The 20,267-nt window shown below is 34.7% G+C and overlaps 1 protein-coding gene and 1 long non-coding RNA gene across 2 annotated transcripts in view; both read right to left on the bottom strand.

The window, feature by feature from the left end:
* Positions 1-20,267, bottom strand: part of LOC141576388 (uncharacterized) — a 217,108-nt gene that overhangs the window by 25,210 nt on the left and 171,631 nt on the right. The gene's annotated exons all lie outside the window — the stretch shown is intronic.
* On the bottom strand, positions 8,038-9,167 carry TGIF2LX (TGFB induced factor homeobox 2 like X-linked). The gene has a single exon (XM_010952656.2). The coding sequence runs from the start codon at positions 9,165-9,167 to the stop codon at positions 8,478-8,480; it is 690 nt and encodes a 229-aa protein (XP_010950958.1). The 3' UTR covers positions 8,038-8,477.

The following is a 20,267-nucleotide window of genomic DNA, read 5'->3' as shown; positions in this document are numbered from 1 at the left end:
CCAATATTAAAAGAATCTAAGTTGAATTCATAATCATGCATGTGATGAAATCGGTGGTCTATAAATCTCCACAGCTTTCAGCAGACTCTTTTCCTTCACTGTCCATCAGGGCTAATGCTATTCCAAACCCTTTTTAGCCATTGCAGATGGTAGTACATAATGATATTTTTACCGTAAAATAAACACCTCATGATTCGCCAGTTACAGCAGCAACAACAACAGAGTTTCATTGTTAGAGTTAGCCCTTGTGAACACATAGCCTGTGTGTTTGAATGCAGAACATGTGCAGCACTGAATGTATTACCTGTCACAACAGTTCCTCAGACTGGATAAATTATATCCCTCAGTTGGGTAGTACAAAGGTAATTCTGTTGCCATATATTGTGCCAAAGAACTACTGCTGTGACAGGGTACATTATCTATGATGTGTGTCTATGTGATGCCCCTTTTCTTCTTCCTCTACAGAAATCGCATCCTTACAAAGTTTGTGGTATTCCAAAATAAAGACTCTGCCAGAGCTAGAAATTCCAACATACTAAAAGTACCATTCCAAATTAGAGTAGGGTACCATTGCAATCATTAAAAAGAATCAGATTTTATAAGTGTAACCTTAATCCTTATGACCAGCTCATGCAGGGATTTGGAGTGGAATAATAATAATTTTAAAAAGCTTCAAGTATCAAGAGGAAGAAAAGTGGTTTTTAAAAAATTATATTAGGCAACAAATATATTGAAAATTATATATATATATACATATATATACACACACATTTTTAAACTATTCTATTGAAAAATTTCACTTGTTTGGTTGTGAACTGTTCTCCTGAGAAAGAAGTAAAAGCAATAACTAAATAACTTTTTATTGCCATCAGGCCATGCATTAGGTGACATAAATATGGAGATATGATTACAAATAACAAGGCCCCTGAAGCATGCCACAGAAGTCCTCAAGCCTTATCACCTCAGTAGGTTAAATAAATAAATAAATGTATGTATGTAATAATATAACCTTATATATGTTCTAAAGGAAGCCAACATAGAAAACATTTATCATAGGAAGGAGGAATAGCAAGCAAGGACATCCCTAAATGCATTCAGATGAATAAAAAAAATTTTTAAATGACAATTTTAATTTACAAAATCCAGTCTCTGGACCCTCTCAAGGGACTAGATTCTAGACATAACTGTCTCCTTGCCAATTGCAGCTACTCAGTGTTTCACAGTGTCTCCACAGAAATGCTTAACCTGAATTATAGAAAGTATAAGAAATGGATAGGAGGAGGGAGGGGATAGCTCAGTGGTAGAGCTATCACTTTTAATGGTTTCTGCCAGCGTGCTTAGCATGTACAAGGTCCTGGGTTCAATCCACAGTGCCTCCATTAAAAAGTAGGTAAATAATAAATAAACCTAAATACCTCCCTCCTCCAAAACCAAGAAATGGATAGGATATTAATAACCTTTGAGGTATTTTAAAATTGCATTTCTTCATAATAACTAAACACAGATACATTAGAACCATAAACCCACTGTACTTATGTTGGTAGTGGCTTTTCTAACCTTGGCACTAGCTAAACTGGTCAGTGTTTCTGCTCAATTTAACAATTTCTAATTATATGATGAAACAAAAAAAAAGTGCACAAACTTTCTTCATTGTGCCACTGATGCAAAGATGGAAATAGAAAACATAGGTGATCTAGTTATTGCCATTCTAACACTTTAATGCATAGCTTTCTCTTTGTTATATATCCAGGATGAGATGTTATAATGCAACAGTTTTCTGAAGTTAGAGCTTAATTTGGACCACTGAAAAAAATCTTGCTATGTATAGACTACTCTAATCACGAAGCAAGAACTTTTAATGTTCTTTTGATGTTCTGAGCACCCCACATATTCTGTTCCATTCTGTTCCTCTGTATCATTTAGTCCACTATTGATTCTTTCTAGTGTATTTTTCATTGCAGTTATTGCATTCTCTGTCTCTTTTTGGTTGTTCGTCATATTTTCTAACTCTTTGTTAAAACTTCTAACTTCTCACTCTGTGCATCCATTCTCCTCCTAATTTCTTTGATCATCTTAATGGTCATTGCTCTCAACTCTTTCTTGGGGAGATTGCCTCTTTCCACTTCACTTATTTCTTCTTCTGGGGTTTATCTTGTTCCTTTTTCTGGAACACATTCCTCTGGCACCTCATTTTTTCTAAATTGCTATTTGCATTTTATGTATGTGGTAGATTAGTTACATCTCTGGATCTTGGGGAAGTAGCCTTTTATAGAAGATGTCCTATGGTATTATGGTGTTTCCTGGTGTGGGTTTGTTTGTATTTGTCTTTTTTAGGACCTCTGTGCTTCCTGTACCTGGATATCTGGGGAATTTTTTAGCCATAAAATCCTCAAATATATTTCCAATACCCTTTTTTCTTTCTTCTCCTTATTGGACGCCTATAAGGTAAAATGTTGGTACACTTAATATCATCCCAGATATCTCCTGAATTTTTTTTTTTAATTTGTCTCTCTTTCTGCTGTTCTGATTGGGTGATTTCCATTATTGTATCTTCCAGATCACTTATGCATTCTTCTGTATCACTTACTCTGCTGTTCATCTCTTCTAGTGTGTGTGTGTGTGTGTGTGTGTGTTTATTTCAGTCATTGAATTCTTCATTTCTGATTGGGACTTTAAAAAATACTTTCTAGTTCCTTATTAAAGTTTCTGTTGCATTCTTCTTTTTTTCCCCCAATTCAGTTAAGATATTTATTGCCAATACTTTGGATTCTTTATTTAGTAAATTATTTATTTGTTCATTAATTTTTCAGGTGTTTCTCTTGCTCTTTGAATTGAGGACAGTCCTCTGTCTTTTCATTTTGCTTAACTTTCTCTGCCTCCATGAATTTATGTAAAACAGTTACCTACGGTGTCTTGAAGGAATGTTTTTCTGTGGGAGCTTTCTTCTACAGACTGGTTGTGGCTTATGCCTTTGGTGGGAGACATGGCTTTGACATGAATGCAAGGCATATCTTTCCTATGGATGTGCTGGAAGCTATCACCTTGTTAGGGGGTGCGGCTGAAAATGGAAGTGCTAGACCTGGAGCCTTGTGTGACATGGGACTTCCCCATGCTCAGTGGCTGTCATCTCCCTAACGTGGGGAGACTCTGATCTCAAGTTGCCAGAGAAGAAGCCCTGAGGCTTCAGTCCAAGCTGAGCTCTGTCCTATTTAATTTCTGATATAAGGGTGGCCCGTGTGGGCTCTTGGCTTGTGTCATCTGCAGACAGAAGTGCAAGGCTGTCTCTGATGCATTGCCTGTGCAGGAACTCATAATTTTTTCCCATGCTCTGCTCAGGCACAGCCTTGGGTGCAGGCATGTTTTGTCCCTCTCAGTTGATCACTCTGCCAGCCTCTGCTGCCCCTGCCTTGTTGTGGGCCACATTGCAGGGTAGCAGCAGCCCATGTGGACCCCTCACATTTATTGGAACTTGAGCTTTGTTAGAGTGGCTGCCATCAAAGTTTTAAGTTGCTTCTGATGTGCTGCTTAAGTGAGTGCCAACAATGGCTGTTGCTGCCCCACCCAGCTCTTCCTCAGGACCAAGTCACCTCGAAGTCCCACAACCCAGCCTTCTCCCCAGTCTTGGCTGCTTCAGGTCCAGTGCCATATTGTGGGATGGAGTGAGTGGGGCTGGAGCATTAATTCCACTTGGGCTGGGGCATACACCAAGGCAATCCAGGAAACACAGCACACAGTCCTCTCTCCACCCTCTCCTTCTTGCCTCGAGGGTAAGCCAGTGTGCACATACTCCTCTTGAGTGGACTCCAGGCTACCCACAGCTGTCCTGTTAGTCACAGCGGTCCTACAACCAGACAAGGGAGCTCATCTCCCTCAAGAAGGATCCTGCAACTGGGATTCCCAATCTGTAACTCTCACTGCTCATTCCCCATGGTGGGTGTCCACCCTTGTATTCACCTTTTCACTCTAAGTCCTTTCCCAGGGGCACAGGTCCCTATCTAATTGCTTTTCTTCCCTTCCTATCCAATTATATTTCTTTCTCACAGCCTTGCTTGTACAGAAGTTCTTCCGCCAGTTTCCAGTCAGTTTTCAGTGAGAATTATTCCACACATAGATGTATTTTTGATGTTTATGTGAGGGGAGCTGAGCTCCATGTCCTCTTACTCTGCTATGTTGATCAATCTCCAAGAGCATTTTTATTCTTTGAAACTTTTATAAAAATTATCACTGATTTCAATAATTACTTACTCAACTTTTTCTATATTACATACTAAAAAGCTAAGGAAAGGAATTTAGGATTCTTTAGGTGCTCTTTGGGATAAGAAGGCAAGAACTTTATCATTTTCAAAAGAATGGTAGTAATAATAAGCGATAACAAATAATATAAAATTTCATCAAATTATATAGTGAGCCAAGGCCTTTAATAATCTCTGGTTAGAATTCTAATATCTGATAACTCTCTGTTCATATATGTATATAACCCATCAAGAGAAATCATTTGTTATACATGATTGCAACAAAATATTGCAGGCTGTAGCATTTAGAAAATCTAGTAGAAAAATACTAGATGTCCATTGTCATTGTCTTTTTTGTATTAAATAATGCAGTCTTAAAAGTTCACATTTTCACCAGTGTCACTGATCTAAGGTTTAAATAAAACAAAAACATTATTTAAATGAAAAATGAGCTTAAAAGATATTCTAAACTGTGTATCACATTTTCAATCTGTATTTTATAGAAAATATTAAGAGCCCTTCTTGATTAGGCTTATAGACTATACAGACTGGTATTCTGCCTATACAAGTGGTAGCAAAAACTGTATTGTGAAAGGCCATGGTTGGCCTAATGGCTATCACTTTTAATGGTTTCTGCCAGTAAATTTTACCTTTCCTTTAAAATTGATCTTGGCTTATTTATTGAGGATTTTTTGAAGTCTTTATGATTATGTTTTAATGTATTCCAATTCTTAAGGTTCTAAAAAATAATTATCCATAAGTACTTCAAAAAATGAATGTAATTATATGCCTTCTTAGATGAAAAATCACATTTTTGGATCTGCCAACAATTTGCTTTTTATTTGCTCCAAAGAATGTGACCTCTTTCTAACATTCTGGAAGTTGGTGGCTAAATCCATGCTTACCTTGCTTTTATTGTCCTTATTTTAGCATGATGAACTAAAGTATCTCAAAAGTCTATGGCATATTTTTAATAATAAATGCATACTAAAGAAGCATTTTTCAGAAAGAATGATGCAAGTTCTAGGTCCTCCAAATATGATAGATAAAATATACAAAGTAACTAAAATAAATCAAATATAAGTGTTGGGAAATATCTGAAAACCAAAAACAGATGCTTTAAGGAAGTGACCTAAAGGAAACTTACTATAATGGCTTAATCATGGTACACAAAGTATGCCCTTGCTGGCTGGAGAGATCAGCAGATAGTTTGAATACATTCTGTGTCTTAGTCTTCACTGAATAAAATATCCAAGAGGACCCCTCTCCCATGTTTTCCGTTCAAAGAGATGCACTAGATATATTAGAGCACATTATAAAAAATGTGCAAGGCATTCTAGACTTCATAAATCAGATAAAGGAAAATCCCTGATATGGCAAGTTGTACTATTGAGAGACATGGAAGAATACCCAGGTAAAGATATCCCTTATGACTAAATTGTTTATAAATTTGCTTCTATACCAGAGGATTAACATACATTGATGTGACACCCCTTTATGAGAATTTCTTTACACTTTTTTTGGAGTAGGGGAGATAATTCAATTTATTTATTTATTTTTAATGGAGGTACTGGGAAGTGAACCCAGAACGTCATGCGTGCTAGGCATATACTCTACCATTTAGCTATACCCTCTCCCTGAGAATAATTTTAATATAAGATTCTTTGATTACACATTGATGACTCTCACTTCCATATCATCTGAGAGAAAGAGAGAGAGAGGGAGAACCAAACAGAATAACCATCTATGCCCTATTCCTTGTCAGAACCATCCTCATGGACTTCCCATTCATCTTAAATCTTTCTGCTATATACTTCACTGATGTCAACAGAAATCTATCTTTCCCAAGAAAAGTTTCATCATGCAATCTTTACCTTTTTATTTCTACAACACCATGGTGTTAGGACTTAATTCTTTTCTCTGTTAGGTTTTGCATAGTTCGTAAACTCAAGTAACATGCAATTAGTGGTTAGGTTTAAAAAATGCAGTTTCTTTGGATCATTTCCATTTGTCTACACAGAGTGTAGTAGATTAAAGCATTCTAAGCTTTACTCCCAGAAAACAATAATAGAGAAGCTGCAACTGCAGAAGAGGTTGAACTCTGGAGGAATGACAGTGAGTCATCGTTTTATATTAAAATCAATTTTTAAAACTTTGACAAAACTTCAACAATAGAATTTATTCTTATTTTTTTCAAACTGAAAAATTATATTTATAGCACAACAAAACCAAGGTAGAAACCAAAGAACACTTCCCCCTTTTTTCCTACTTAATGCAAGAAAACTACACCGCCACTATCGCATACAATCCACCATTAAAAAGTGCAACATGGAAATGGACAAATACCACTGTCATCCCAGCCTATTCCCCTTACAACAGGTTCTACAATAATCATTCCACAATAATCCAACTGGACTCATCCTCAGAGACAAGCTTTAAGAGGACAGACAAGAAAAAAGTTCCTTTTTCTGAACCCAGCAGTAAAGTTGCAATAACAGATTGTTTTCCATTGAGCCAAAGAAAAGCCTGAGGAGTCCCCAAATCTCTCAGACATAAAAGTTATAAGACATAGTAGGTAGAGTCCAGGATTGTATAGGCTGAGCCTACAAATCTTCCCACTCAGATAACCAACTTCTTCTCCTTGAATAAGAGTCTCCTATGCCTCCATATGGAGAAAATGGCACAGATGATGGACTATGAAAAGAAGTGATATGGGAACTTCACTGAGTGTTTAGGAGCCCTTTCCAGTAAGGATATAACCAATATTTTTGCCCCTCTTCCTTCTAAATCTCCCTGAGTCTGTCTTTAGAAGTTTAAACTTACTTTAGTCTATTTCAGGAACAGCATTTGAGAATGCAGGTTGATTTCCTTCCTGGTAAATGTAAAATTATATCCAGAGTGATGACCTGTAATTATTGTTTCTTAGGATGTTTAAATAAGGTAGGGTGTCTTGTATTCAAAATTGCCAGTAATTAGACAGCAATATAAAAAAAAACATGGGGCCTAGAAGTAGAAACCAAATATGATCTACTTCACTTCAGGGTAGGAACAGAAACTGAGGCTAGAGTCCAAGATCAGAGAAGTTAAATTACACCTTTCTGAAGGAGTATCTTTCTGTTACCATTGAAAATCTGCCTGTATTTGAGACAGTGGAAAGCCCTAACTCTGCTGGACAATGGAATACTTTCCTACTGGGAGTTGCCTGAAGCTTTTGTCATTCCCACTTCCACCCTTGCTAATTCAAACATTTTTAAAGGAAAAATGAATAAGTGGATTAAAAAAGTAAAAGCAAACCAAAACAACAAAAGCGATAGAATATCTGAATCTACTTTCTTTTTGTGCTCACAAAATGTTAAAAGATCGAATTCTTTTTCTCTTTACTTTTAAATTATCTTCATCTGGTTCTGTTTCTTCTGAAGAATTTTGGGTTATTTTTTCCTGCTTTTTATTTCTTTGTTTTGTTGTTTTTTACCTTTTCCCTCTGATGCACAAAATTAAAAATAATAAAAATATTCTCTAAAAACAAATATCCAACAACCAATAACAGAAAATTACCATCTGGAATTGTCTTATATTTACTGAATACTTTTCACTAGTACTCCAAATAAGAGTTCACCCTTACCTAGAACATGTTTATGAATTCACTGTATTCTTGCACTACTGCTTATCCCCCTGCAGAAATTAGCTACTCCTTAAGATTGTCAATAAACTGTACAAAGGAAAACACAGAGTTGCAAATTTCACAAAACCTCCAACAGTAACATAAAGCCAGTGCTATTATAGCCATCTTTTATAGAGCCTTTATTTTCCATCATTCATGCTAATGAACAAGGAAAGTTATAGAGAGAGGGAGAAAGAGGGGTGACTTGGTATCTGCAGCAACCCTGGGACCAAAAAGTCTGGTTAGAAAAGCTAAAACGTTCTTCTATGAAGTCTCAGTACTGTGTCTAGTCTCAGATGTATTGGTCTGATTGTCTGAAGCTTTTAAAATCCCAGGGAAGCAAAAGAAATAGAAGAGATCTTTGCTGTAGTGTTAATCATGGTGACAAGTTAGTATCTTCCACCTGTAAACACTGAACTATCTGGCAGAATTGAGCTCCACTAGCTAGTGATAGTTCTCATAAAGACCCTAGAAGGAAAGATAGCTCTATAAAATGAAAATTACAAATTAGTCTTGAAAGCAGAAATGGATCTACCAGAGCCGACACTGGACTGACTACTTGGGATTTTTAGAGACGTGGGAAATCATGGATTGGGATCTTGCTTTTTCTGTAGCTCCAGTTCGGCGGCCTTCTGTACAGCTGCATCGACCAGCAAATAGAAGTTGCTGAAGTCTATGTACTTGTCTGTCGAAACAGGTTCCGGAGAAGACGGAAGCAAGGGACTGCCGGTGAAAATCTTGTCCTTTTCCATTGGCTGGAATTTAGGGACCCACTCTAGATCTTCCAGCTTCTCTCCTGACTTCTGGTCCATCGGCAGGGGGCTCAGGGGCAGGCCTTGTATCTTGTCTGGATCTGTCGGCCCTGACCTGGCCTTCATAGATGGATCGGTGCTCTGCTGGTAGGTCACATCAGCAGTCTTGCCTTTTTGGTGGTACGTGGTGATAAGGTTGGGATCACTTCCAGCCTGTTGAAGAATCTCCGGAAGAATGCGTCTGCGGGCGTTCATGAACCAGTTAGAGACCTGCGTGAAGGACAAATTAGTCTGCTCCGCCAGCATTCGTTTCTCTCTCTCTGAAGGGTAAGCCTTACGCCGGTGCTCATACAGCCAGTCGCGGAGGATCTTCACGGACTTGGTTGGCAGGTACCCTTTATGCTTCCTCATACTCTCTAGTGAGCCAAGAACTTTATCTGTAGCAATGTAACTATCAGACTCCACCGAGGTGCCTTGCGCCGGGCTTTGGGTCTCCACTGGCCTTTCTTCAGCAGACTCCATGTTCTTGAGGCCTGTCTTCACTATCTTGAGAACCAAGGATGGCTGAATGTAGATCTGGGAAGAGCCAGTGAAGAAAGCGTGGGCAGCTCTCCAAAGAGGAAGTCTCACCTTTTACTTCCCAGGCAGATTAACAGTGTTGCTAACAGCTTCGAGCCAGCAGGCTTTGTGATGTCACATGCTTTCTGCCCCTCCTCCCACCCTTCTCCACCCTCCCCCAATTCCTGGTTCCACCTTTCCTTATTTTCTCCAAAGGTTCAGATGTGCTTGTTTTCACCCCATCAGTTTATATGGCTTTCCAGGATTTTATTTCTCTTTTGCTGTCACCTGTTCCTGCTAACTAATGAACTCTGTTTCTTTTTGGCTAAATCTGGCTTATGCGTAGGTTTCTCACTTTCTTCCTTTTTGATTCTACTCTGATACTGTTTTTCCTTCTTATTCCTTATAATTGCATCATTGGTTCATCCACATGTATTAGAAACAATCTATTAGATAATATGCTCAATAAAAGGTGAGTGTAAGTGATGTTCCTGACTCTCTTCCATATTCAAAGCTGATATAAGACTAATTTTTAACTCGACCTTTGTTTTTGGCATCCTGCCTCTTCAATTTTTCTTCTTTATGGCTTGGAAATGTTTGACTTTGGGGTGACTTCACTGTGCCACCATGGTCTTTATGTCTGTGTTTTGAGCTCTGATATCCAAGTGTGATGATTCTCTCTGAAGCATCAGTCAAAATTCAGGGATCTTTTAGATACATGGGACAGGATAGGATTCAAGAAATAACAGTGATCACAGGCTTAGATTATTGAAATCTTTCTTAATAGTTTAAGTACATTGCAATCATCCCCTAAATCAGATGAAAAATAGTTTGTAAACTTTACATTTTAATTGCAGATAGCTGAAAACAAGGGTTGACTCTTTCAAGAACATTCTCATTCACTTAGAGGGCAATCACAGACTGACTTTCCAAGGATAGGTATGATATTACTTACTGTTAATTTCAGAGATATTTCAGTGGGAACTCCTGGCCATCATCTTAAGCATCATATGTTAGCCACAGTTTCTATTTGGCAGGGCAATATCATTTTACCCTTAAGACTTATTTGGTGTCACTTAGCTGGACATCAAAATATTGTCTGATCCTTTGGCTATTGGTAACCTTACTGGTGCTTACTTTCACAACTTAAAATTTACTGTAAGGGAAGTATACAATCAAATCTAATGAATGTCTTAACAAAGCTCCCAATAACCACTAAGTCTCTATGTTGGCTACAATTGAAGGTCTCTTTTGGAATGCTCTAGAGGAGAGTGCTATTACTTCCACTGGTGTTTTGGGTCACTGGAACACAGTAAGATAAGATTTTCAATTCATAGTGAAAACTCACTTTCCACAATTATTTCTCATCAATAAATTTATGACCTATGCTCAATGAAACTACTCTTGTATGTCAGTATGGTTTCTAGTAACTTACCCTACCTCACTTGTTGCTTCTATATTCTTGTATTTCTGAGATTCAGACCTCTGCTGAAGGATTGACAGAACTGTACATATTTAAATCACTGTGATTAGTTCTGTGACATGATCTAGGTCCTTTATTTTTAACGATTCATTTATTAATCCCTTTTAAAAGGAATATAATGGTGGTTCAAATTATCCACAAGAAATTTGGACATGGTTTTTTCCTTTAATAATAGCTATAGGAACATAGAGAAGTCTGGAAAGTGGGTGAAAAATTGGGAAGAAGTTTATTAGTTTTGTTCCAAAAACTTCTTTGTTTCATCATGTAACAACAGAAACACTGAATAGAACCTGTATTATCTTTTTTTCAAGTTTTTGATGATACAAAATATGAATTAAGAACATCTCTAAGAGAAAGGTGGATTACTTCCACCTACTTATTTAAGGAGTTCAAATTATCTAAATAGTTTCTATCAAATTTCATCTTCCTTTATTGCTTCTTTTTATATAAAACACCATGGGATCTTACTGGAAACAATTAGTGCTGTATATTTATAGGCATTGATTTATTTACATATGACTCTGAAAAGTGTTTTCTCATGATTGTGTAATGAATGAGGATGGTACTGTGCTATATAATATGTACCTTAATTCTCAAATTATGTAAGGCTATGTAAGACAACACAGATCTTTTATACATTGCTGCTTATTGTTTCTAGTAATCTACTTATAATTTTAATATAAGTTTGAGTATTCTACACTCCAAATTGTGTCAGTCTATCTGTAGAGCTAAAAAAATAAAAGAAAAAAATGAAAACTTCTTTGAGTTTCAAGAATGGGGTAGTGCAAATGCAAATTGGAAAAACAAAGTAACAAACACCTTACTAAACAATACACAGTGACTTAAGCAAAAATTGATGGTGTGATAATGGGATTTTGCCAACTCTCAAAATAAAGAATAAGTGCATAGAGTTTATCAGACTTTAAAGCATTTGGATAATTTGTGCCAAATATTTTATCTTTGAAACAAATTAAAGGAACGTTTTGGAAACCAGCACAAAATTCCCCTATTTGAAGGACTGGTGGCAAGTTAGGAAGTGTAGGAAGTTCTGGAAAATTCGACTAATATACCCTAATTTAGTGGGATGAAGATGGGAAGGATGTGTGAAAATAAGAGAAGGTGTTGAGTGGTATACCAGAAGCTCAGCTGAAGGGCTGGAAATTTATATATATATATATATATATATACTATATATATAATTTTAAAAGATACACATATATATTTTATAAATGTATATTTATGCATATACAGTACATATATAATCTATCTGTTATATATATGATATGTACATATATATATCTCTTATGAAAAAATGGACCAATAAAGAAAGAAGAAATAACAGATAAAAGATGATATCACAAAATCAAACTTATGGATCTTACAGCTTAATTATTTAATATTTTTCATTGCATGGATATAAAGGAAATGCTTTCCAATTTTTGTATAAATCTCACATAATCCTGTTGTGAAAATCTCACAAACTATGACAAAAAATTCATAGCAGATTTATTCATAAAATCAAAAATCATTAGATAGAATCTAGAGTCATATAAAATATAAAATACACGAGCAAATGACCTTCAAGCCAGAAATTCAATCATGATTTAAGATTAGAATATATATTTATATAATTCTTCATCTTAATATGTAAAATAAAAATATATTCTTAACAGAAGTTAAGAACTATTTTATTGAATTCAAAAACAATTTCTGACAGACATGCTGTAGTAAAATCAATAAGACTAGAAAGATGCTTCTTTAACATAGGATAGATTCATAAGGAGATAAAATTATCAATACCCAGCTTCATACATAATTAGTAAAACAAAAATGCATCTTTTAATTCCATGAGCAAGGCAAAAGTTATCTATTTTCACTACGATGACATTGCTCAGAAGTTGGAGCCCATGGGATCAATCAAACAAAAATAAATGTAATGCATATAAGGAAAGGAGGTAAATAGTGTTGTTTGCTGATGGCATGATTAGCCACTTAGAAAATATTTAAAAATCAATTGAGAAACTATTAGAAATGATAAGAGGAAAGGTAGCCAGTTACAAATGAATAAATGATAAACTTTAACACATACCAACAATCATTTAGAAAATATATTGAGGAAATTATCTAGTTCATAATCATAGTAAGAATAAGATATAAAGCATCTAGGCATAAAATTAGAAAGTATTATTCATGGCCTATACTAAGAAAAATATAAATTCCTATTGAAGAACATAAAATGAGATGTTAATAAATGGCAAAATACATTCCCTTCTTGGATAGGAAATATTTATATTTTAATAATGTCAGTTCTCTTTAAATTTATCTTTGTATCTTTTATCTATCAAAAGCATAAGTGCTCTCAACCTACTTTAATATCTCACCTTATATTATATGTTGAAAAGTATTTATAAACTTTATCTGGAGGGATAAATGTGTGGTGTACTATAGCATTTCTGTAAAACCAAACTGAAGTAGAAACATTTATCTTATTAGATATTATCCTATATTTTAAAGTAGTAAGTAATTAAAAAAGTGTGATAAACATGTAGGTATAACCAGACCAATAAAATAAGGAGAACATGGCAACAGTCTCAAGGACTTAATGGTACTGTGTACACGATAGGTATGGCTTTCCATATCATTGATGAAGGATGCTTATTCACCCTGAATGTTGCCAAGAACATACCACAAACTTTGAATACCTTCTCACTGATATTTTACAGCTTTAAACTGAAGAAATGCACAGGGAGTTGTCTTTAAATTCATTGTTCTCTATGAGCAGTAGGGATATAAAGTGTGGAGAATCTTGGCAAATTCATTTAATATACTTTAATTAGGAGGGATGAAAGTGGAAGTGTCCTGACCATGGGAGAAAAGACAAGTGACTGGCAATTTGAGGAAAAAAAAAAAAAAAAACTGTTTTAGCATTAAGAATGAAGTTGATTTGTGTCTTTTTTTTTTTTTAGATTCCAGATATAAGCGATATCATATGGTATTTTTCTTTCTCCTTCTGGCTTACTTCACTTAGAATGATGATCTCCAGGTCCATCCATGTTGCTACAAATGGCATTATTTTATTCTTTTTAATGGCTGAGTAGTATTCCATTGTATAAACATACCACTACTTCTTTATCCAGTCATCTGTTGATGGGCATTTAGGTTGCTTCCATGTCTTTGCTCTTGTAAATAGTGCTGCTATGAACATTGGGGTGCATGTATCTTTTCGAATTAGAGATTGTTTTGGATATATTCCCAGGAGTGGGATTGCTGGATCATATGGTAAGTCTATTTTTAGTTTTTTAAGGAATCTCCATACTGTTTTCCATGATGGTTGCTCCAAACTACATTCCCACCAACAGCGTAGGAAGGTTCCCTCTCTCCACACCTTCTCTAGCATTTATCATTTGTGGACACAATGAATTTATTTACAAAACAGAAACAGACTCACAGACATAGAAAACAAACTTATGGTTACCAGAGCAGAAAGGGGTGGGAAGGGATAAATTGGGAGTTCGCAATTTGCAGATACTAACTACTATATATAAAATAGATAAACAACGAGTTTCTACTGTATAGTACAGGGAACTATATCCAATATCTTGTAGTAACCTATAAGGAAAAAGAATATGAAAAGGAATATACGTATGTACATGTATGACTGAAACATTATGCTGTACACTAGAAATTGATGCAAAATTGTAAACTGACTATACTTGAATAAAAAAATAAATAAATATATAAATTTTTAAAAGAATGAAGTTGAGTAGCTGCAATTTATATAATATATTATAAATTCCACATTAATTTACATATATGCATGTGTGTGTATGTGTGTGCATATATAAACACACATATTAATGCACAATTGTAGAAAAGGCATCATAAGTGTGAAGATTATTAAATGTGATTATATCAATAGGAAAAAGTTCAGTATGAAAAAACCTAACCTGCAGACAAACAAAACCCTTCCAAAAAATGTATTTTTATGACAAATTATTTTAAAAATTGACAATATATATGGCAAGCAAGGTTTTAATATATTTTTTACTTCCATATCCCCTGCAAATCAATAAAGAGTGGATCACTCTAATAGAAAAAGGAGCAAACATTATAGACAATTTAACAAAGAAGAAATATAAATGACTGATAAATAGATAAAAATTTGATAAAATTTCATAGTAATCAATAGGATACATGTAAAATATTGGTTATGATTTTCCTCCTATTAAATAACCAGAGACCAAATAGACTGCAAAGAGCATGATTGTTGTGAGTCTGTATGTTGAAATAACTATATTGATATACTTCTGGTGGCAGTATAAAATGGTAGAGCCTTTTTTGAGCTGCTCTTACAGGATGAATCAAAGAGAAGTAAAGTATACTATTTAACACAGGAATGTTACTTTGATAAATTAATCATAAAGAAATTGTTTGATAAGATTATAAAGATAAAATGTATAAAAATAGTTTTCATAGAATTAATTATAACTGTGAAAAACTAGAAACAGATTTGCAACATTTTGGGATTGGTTAAATAAAAACATACTTCTTTACAATTAAAAAGAATCTAGCAATTAAGTTTGATAGCATAGATGCATTAATATGCAATGTGTTTACAATGTGAAAAAACAATTTTAAAATGGCATACAGCTTATTCATTTTTTGGAAAAAGAAAAGGAGGAGAAACAAAACAAAGTATATATCTACAGGCATACCTTATTTGATTGTACTTCACTTTATTATGCTCTGCAGACTTTGCATTTTTTACAAATTGAAAGTTTGTGGCAACCCTGTGCCCAGCAAGTATATCACCACTGTTTTTCCATCAGCATTTGCTCATTTTTTGTCTCTGTGTCACATTTTGGTCATTCTTGCAATATTTCAGACTTTATTATTATTATTATTATATTTGTTATGGTGATCTCTGATCCGTGATTTTTGATGTTACTATTGGAATTGTTTTGGGGTGTCACAAACCACTCCCATATAAGACAGCAAACTTAAGCAATAAATATGTGTATTCTGACTGTTCCACTAACCAGCCCTTCCCTCATCTCTCTCCTTCTCCTTGGGTCTCCATATTTTCTGAGACACAACAAAATTGAAATTAAGCCAATTAATAACCCTACAATGGCCTCTACGTATTCAACTGAAAGGAAGAACCATGTCTTTCACTTTAAATCAAAAGCTAGAAATGATTAATCTTAGTGAGGAAGGCATATCAAAGCGCAGATAGGCTGAAAGTTAAGTCTCTTGCACCAAACAGTTAGCCAAGTTGTGAATGCAAAGCAAAAGTTCTTGAAGGAAGTTAAAAATGCTACTCTAGTAAAGGAGCAAATGAAGAGAAAGCAAAATAGCCTATCATTGATATAGCGAAAGTGTTAGTGGTCTGGATAGAAGATCAAATCAGCCATAACAGTGTCTTAACCCAGAGCCTAATCCAGAGCAAGGCCTTAACTTTCTTCAACTCTGTGAAGGCTAGAGAGGTGAGGAAGGTGCAGAAGAAAGTAATGAAGCTAGTAGAAGTTGGTTCATGAGATTTATGGAAAAAAGCCATCTCCATAACCTAAAAGTGCAAGTTGAAGCAGTGAGTGTTGATGTAGAAGCTGCAGCAAGTTATCCAGAAGATCCAGATGAGATCATTAGTGAGATAATTACAGTTCTTATTTTTAATTTTTTATTGAAGTATAGTTTATGTACAATACTATAGAAATTACAGGTATACAACACAGTGATTCACAATTTTTAAAGGTTATACTCCTCTTATATTATTATAAAATATTGGTTATATTCCTCATGTTGTACAATATATTCTTGTAGCTTATTTTATACCTAACAGTTTGTAACTCTTAATTCGTTACCCCTATATTGACTCTCCCCTCTTCCCCTGTTCTCCATATCTGTGATTCTGGCTTCTTTTTTGTTATATTTTCTAGTTTGTTGTATTTTTTAGATTCCAAACATAAGTGATATCATACAGTATTTGTCTCTGTCTGACTTATTTCAGTTAGTATAATACCCTCCAAATCCACCCATGTTGCCACAAATTGCAAAATTGCACTCTTTTTTATGGCTGAGTAGTATTCCATTGTCTATGTCTATATCTATATCTATATCTATACCACATATTCTTTATCCATTCATCTGTTGGTGGACACTTAGGTTGCTTTCATACCTTGGCAATTGTAAATAATCTTTCTATGAACATTGGAGTGCAGGTATCTTTTTGAATTAGTGTTTTTTTCACATATATACCCAGGAGTGTAATTGTTGGATCACATGGTAGTTTCTTTTTCAGCTTTTTGAGAAACCTCCATGCTGTTTTCCACAGTGGCTGCACCAATTTACATTCCCACCAATAGTGTACAAAGGTTCTGTTTCTCTGCATCCTCACCAACATTTGTTATCTGTGTTCTTTTTGATGACAGCCATTCTGATAGGTGTGAGGTGATATCTCATTGTGGTTCTAACTTGCATTTCCCTGATGATTAGCAATTTTGAGCATCTTTTCAAGTCCCTGTTGAAAAGGAAACCTGCGTTTCCTCTTTGAAAAAATGTTTGCTTAATTCTCCTGTCCACTTTTTAATCAGGTTGTTTGGGGTTTTTTTGATGTTGAATTGTATGAGCTGTTTATGAATGCTGGATATTAACCCCTTATTGGTCATATCATTTGCAAATATCTTCTCCCATTCAGTAGGCTGTCTTTTTGTTTCAATGGCTTCCTTTGCTGTGCAAAAGCTTTTAAATTTAATTAGGCCCCATTTGTTTATTTTTTGCTTTTGTGTCCTTTGCTTTAGGAAACATATCCAAGAAAATATTGATTGATGTTAAAGAATATTCTGCCTATGTTTTCTTCTATGAGTTTTATAGTATCCAATTTTACATTTAGGTTTTTAATCCATTTTGAGTTTATTTTCATATATTGTGTTGGAGAATGTTCTGATTTTATTCTTTTACATGTAGCTGTCCAGTTTTCCCAGCACCACTTATTGAAGAGACTGTCTTTTCTCCATTACATGTATGAATACACCATCATAGTTGGAGACTTAAACACCCCTTAAACAAAAATGGGCATATCTACCAAGTAGAAAATCAGTAAGGACATATATGAGCTCAATAGACTCATCAATCAACTGTATATAATCGACATCTACAGAGTGCTTTATCCAACAACAGCACAATCCAAATTTTTCTCAAGTTCATATGGAATAATCATTAAGACAGATCTCATTCTGGGTCATAAAACACAACTAATTTTTTTCAGAAATAATAGTATATACCTTCAGATCACAATGGGGTTAACTTAGAAATGAGTAACAGAAAGACAACTGGAAAAATCCCCAAATATGTGGAGATTAAACAAGTCTAAATGACATATGGGCCAAAGAAAAATTGCAAGAGAAATTTATAAATATTTTGAACTAAATGAAAATGAAAAGACAACATTTATGGGATGCAGCAAAAACAGTGCTTAGTGGAAAATTTATACTGCTGAATACATATATTACAAACAAGAAAGATCTAAAATAAATAATTTCAGTTTTCATCTTAGAAAACTAGAAAAGTATATTAAATCCAAGTAAACAGAAGAAAATATATAATAAAAATTACAATAGTAACCAATGAAACAGAAAAGGAGACCACTGAGAAAATTAATGAAACAAAAAGCTAATTCTTTGAAAAGATCAATAATCTCAATAAAACTTTATCTAGGCTAACTAAGAAAGAAAGAAAAAGGGCACAAATTACTAGTATCAGAAATGAAAGAGTGGATATCACTCCAGATCCCACAGACACTAAAAGGATAATAATGAAACACTATAAATAATGCTATTCCCACAAAGCATATAACCTAGATTAAATGTGCCAATTCCTTGAAAGACATAATTTACTAAAATTCATACAAGAAGAAATAGACAATCTAAATGGACCTATATCTGTTAAAGAAATTGAATAAATAATTAGTAATCATCTAAAGCAGAAAGTACCAGATATTTCACAGGTGGATTTTACCAAATATCTAAAGAAGAAATTATACCAAGTCTGTACAATTTCTTTCAGAGGATAGAGGCAGAGGAAATGTTGCCTAAGTTATATTACGAGGCCATCATTATGCTAATAGTAGCTAAAACCAGGCAAGTAAATACAAATAAGGAAAACTACAAACCAATAGCTCTCATGAATGTAAGATGAAAAAAATCTTTAACAAAATATTAGCAAACTGTACTTATTTCTGTTTTATGTCACAATTCCTAATAACATATGACACTGAGCAAAGCTTATTTGCCATCTGTATCTTCTTTTGTGAAGCATCTGTTCAGATATTTTGCCCAATTTTTAATTTTTTTCTTATTGATGAGTTTTAAGAGTTCTTTGTATATTTGGAACAGAAGGGTTTTTTCAGATAAGTGTTTTGCAGACATTTTCTATCAGCATATGACTTGTCTTTATTATATTAGCAGTGTCTTTAACAAAGAACACATTTATTTTAATGAAGTGCAACTTATCAGTCTTTTTTTTCATGGATGATAATTTTTGTGTTGTATTTAAAAACTCATTAACAAACTCAAGGTCATCTAGAATTTCTCCTAAGTTTTTGATAAGTTTTGTTGTTTTCTATTTTATTTAGGTTCATGGTTCATTTTGAGTTGATATTTTGTGAAATATGTGAGGACTGGGTCTAGGTTTTTTTAAAAATTATTGAGATATATTTGACATACAACATTGTGGAAGTTCAAGGTGTACAACATGTTGATTTGATACATCTATATTGCAATATGACTGCCATTGTAATGGTAGCTAACACCTATATCATGTCATATAATTATCATTTCTTCTACTTTGGGAAAAATTAAGATGTAGTCTCTTAGAAAGTTTAATGATTATGATATAGTTTTATTGTCTATAATTATTATACTGCATATTAGGTCTCCAGGGCTCATTTATTTACTAGTTACAAGTATGTACTCTTAAATAATCTAGTTTAAAAAGTGAGCAGGGGTGGGTGGGTATATCTCAGTGGTAGAGTGCATACTTAGTATGCTGAAGGTCCAAGGTTCAATTCCTAGTACCTTTGTTGAAAAAAATATAATAAATAAATACATTCTTAAAAACAAACAAACAAATAAATAATGAGCAGAGGAACTAAGTAGACATTTTCTCCTTGCCCCAAAATCCAAATGGTTGACAGGTACATGAAAAGGTGCTCAAGAGAATGATGTTAGAATCATGGCAGAGTTGGAGGCTCCTTTGTCTCTCCCCTTCAATCAACAACCAGTAAGACATCCACAACTCAACAAAGGTGTCTCTGCCCAATAAGCCAGGATTCTGGAGAATTCTACACATCTGTACATCTAAAGGTGGGTGAAAAACATAGAGGAGGCAGAAATTGAAGAACAACAGAAGTGATGTCTGTGACCCTGGACACCAGGCATCAGCAGCTGAACTCACAGAGAACCTGGTAGCAGCAAGGGGAGATGGCACACACAACTCAGGCTTCCTGGCCCCAGCAATGCTCATGACCACAGGCAACTAGGCAGCAGCAGTGGCTTGGGAACTATGACCCCATTCATCCAGCAGCA

This window comes from Camelus bactrianus, chromosome X (genome assembly GCF_048773025.1).
Source record: "Camelus bactrianus isolate YW-2024 breed Bactrian camel chromosome X, ASM4877302v1, whole genome shotgun sequence".
In the NCBI taxonomy this organism is placed as follows: domain Eukaryota; kingdom Metazoa; phylum Chordata; class Mammalia; order Artiodactyla; family Camelidae; genus Camelus; species Camelus bactrianus.
Note: the sequence above shows the minus strand (reverse complement) of the source record. Positions and strands in the feature narration are given on the sequence as shown.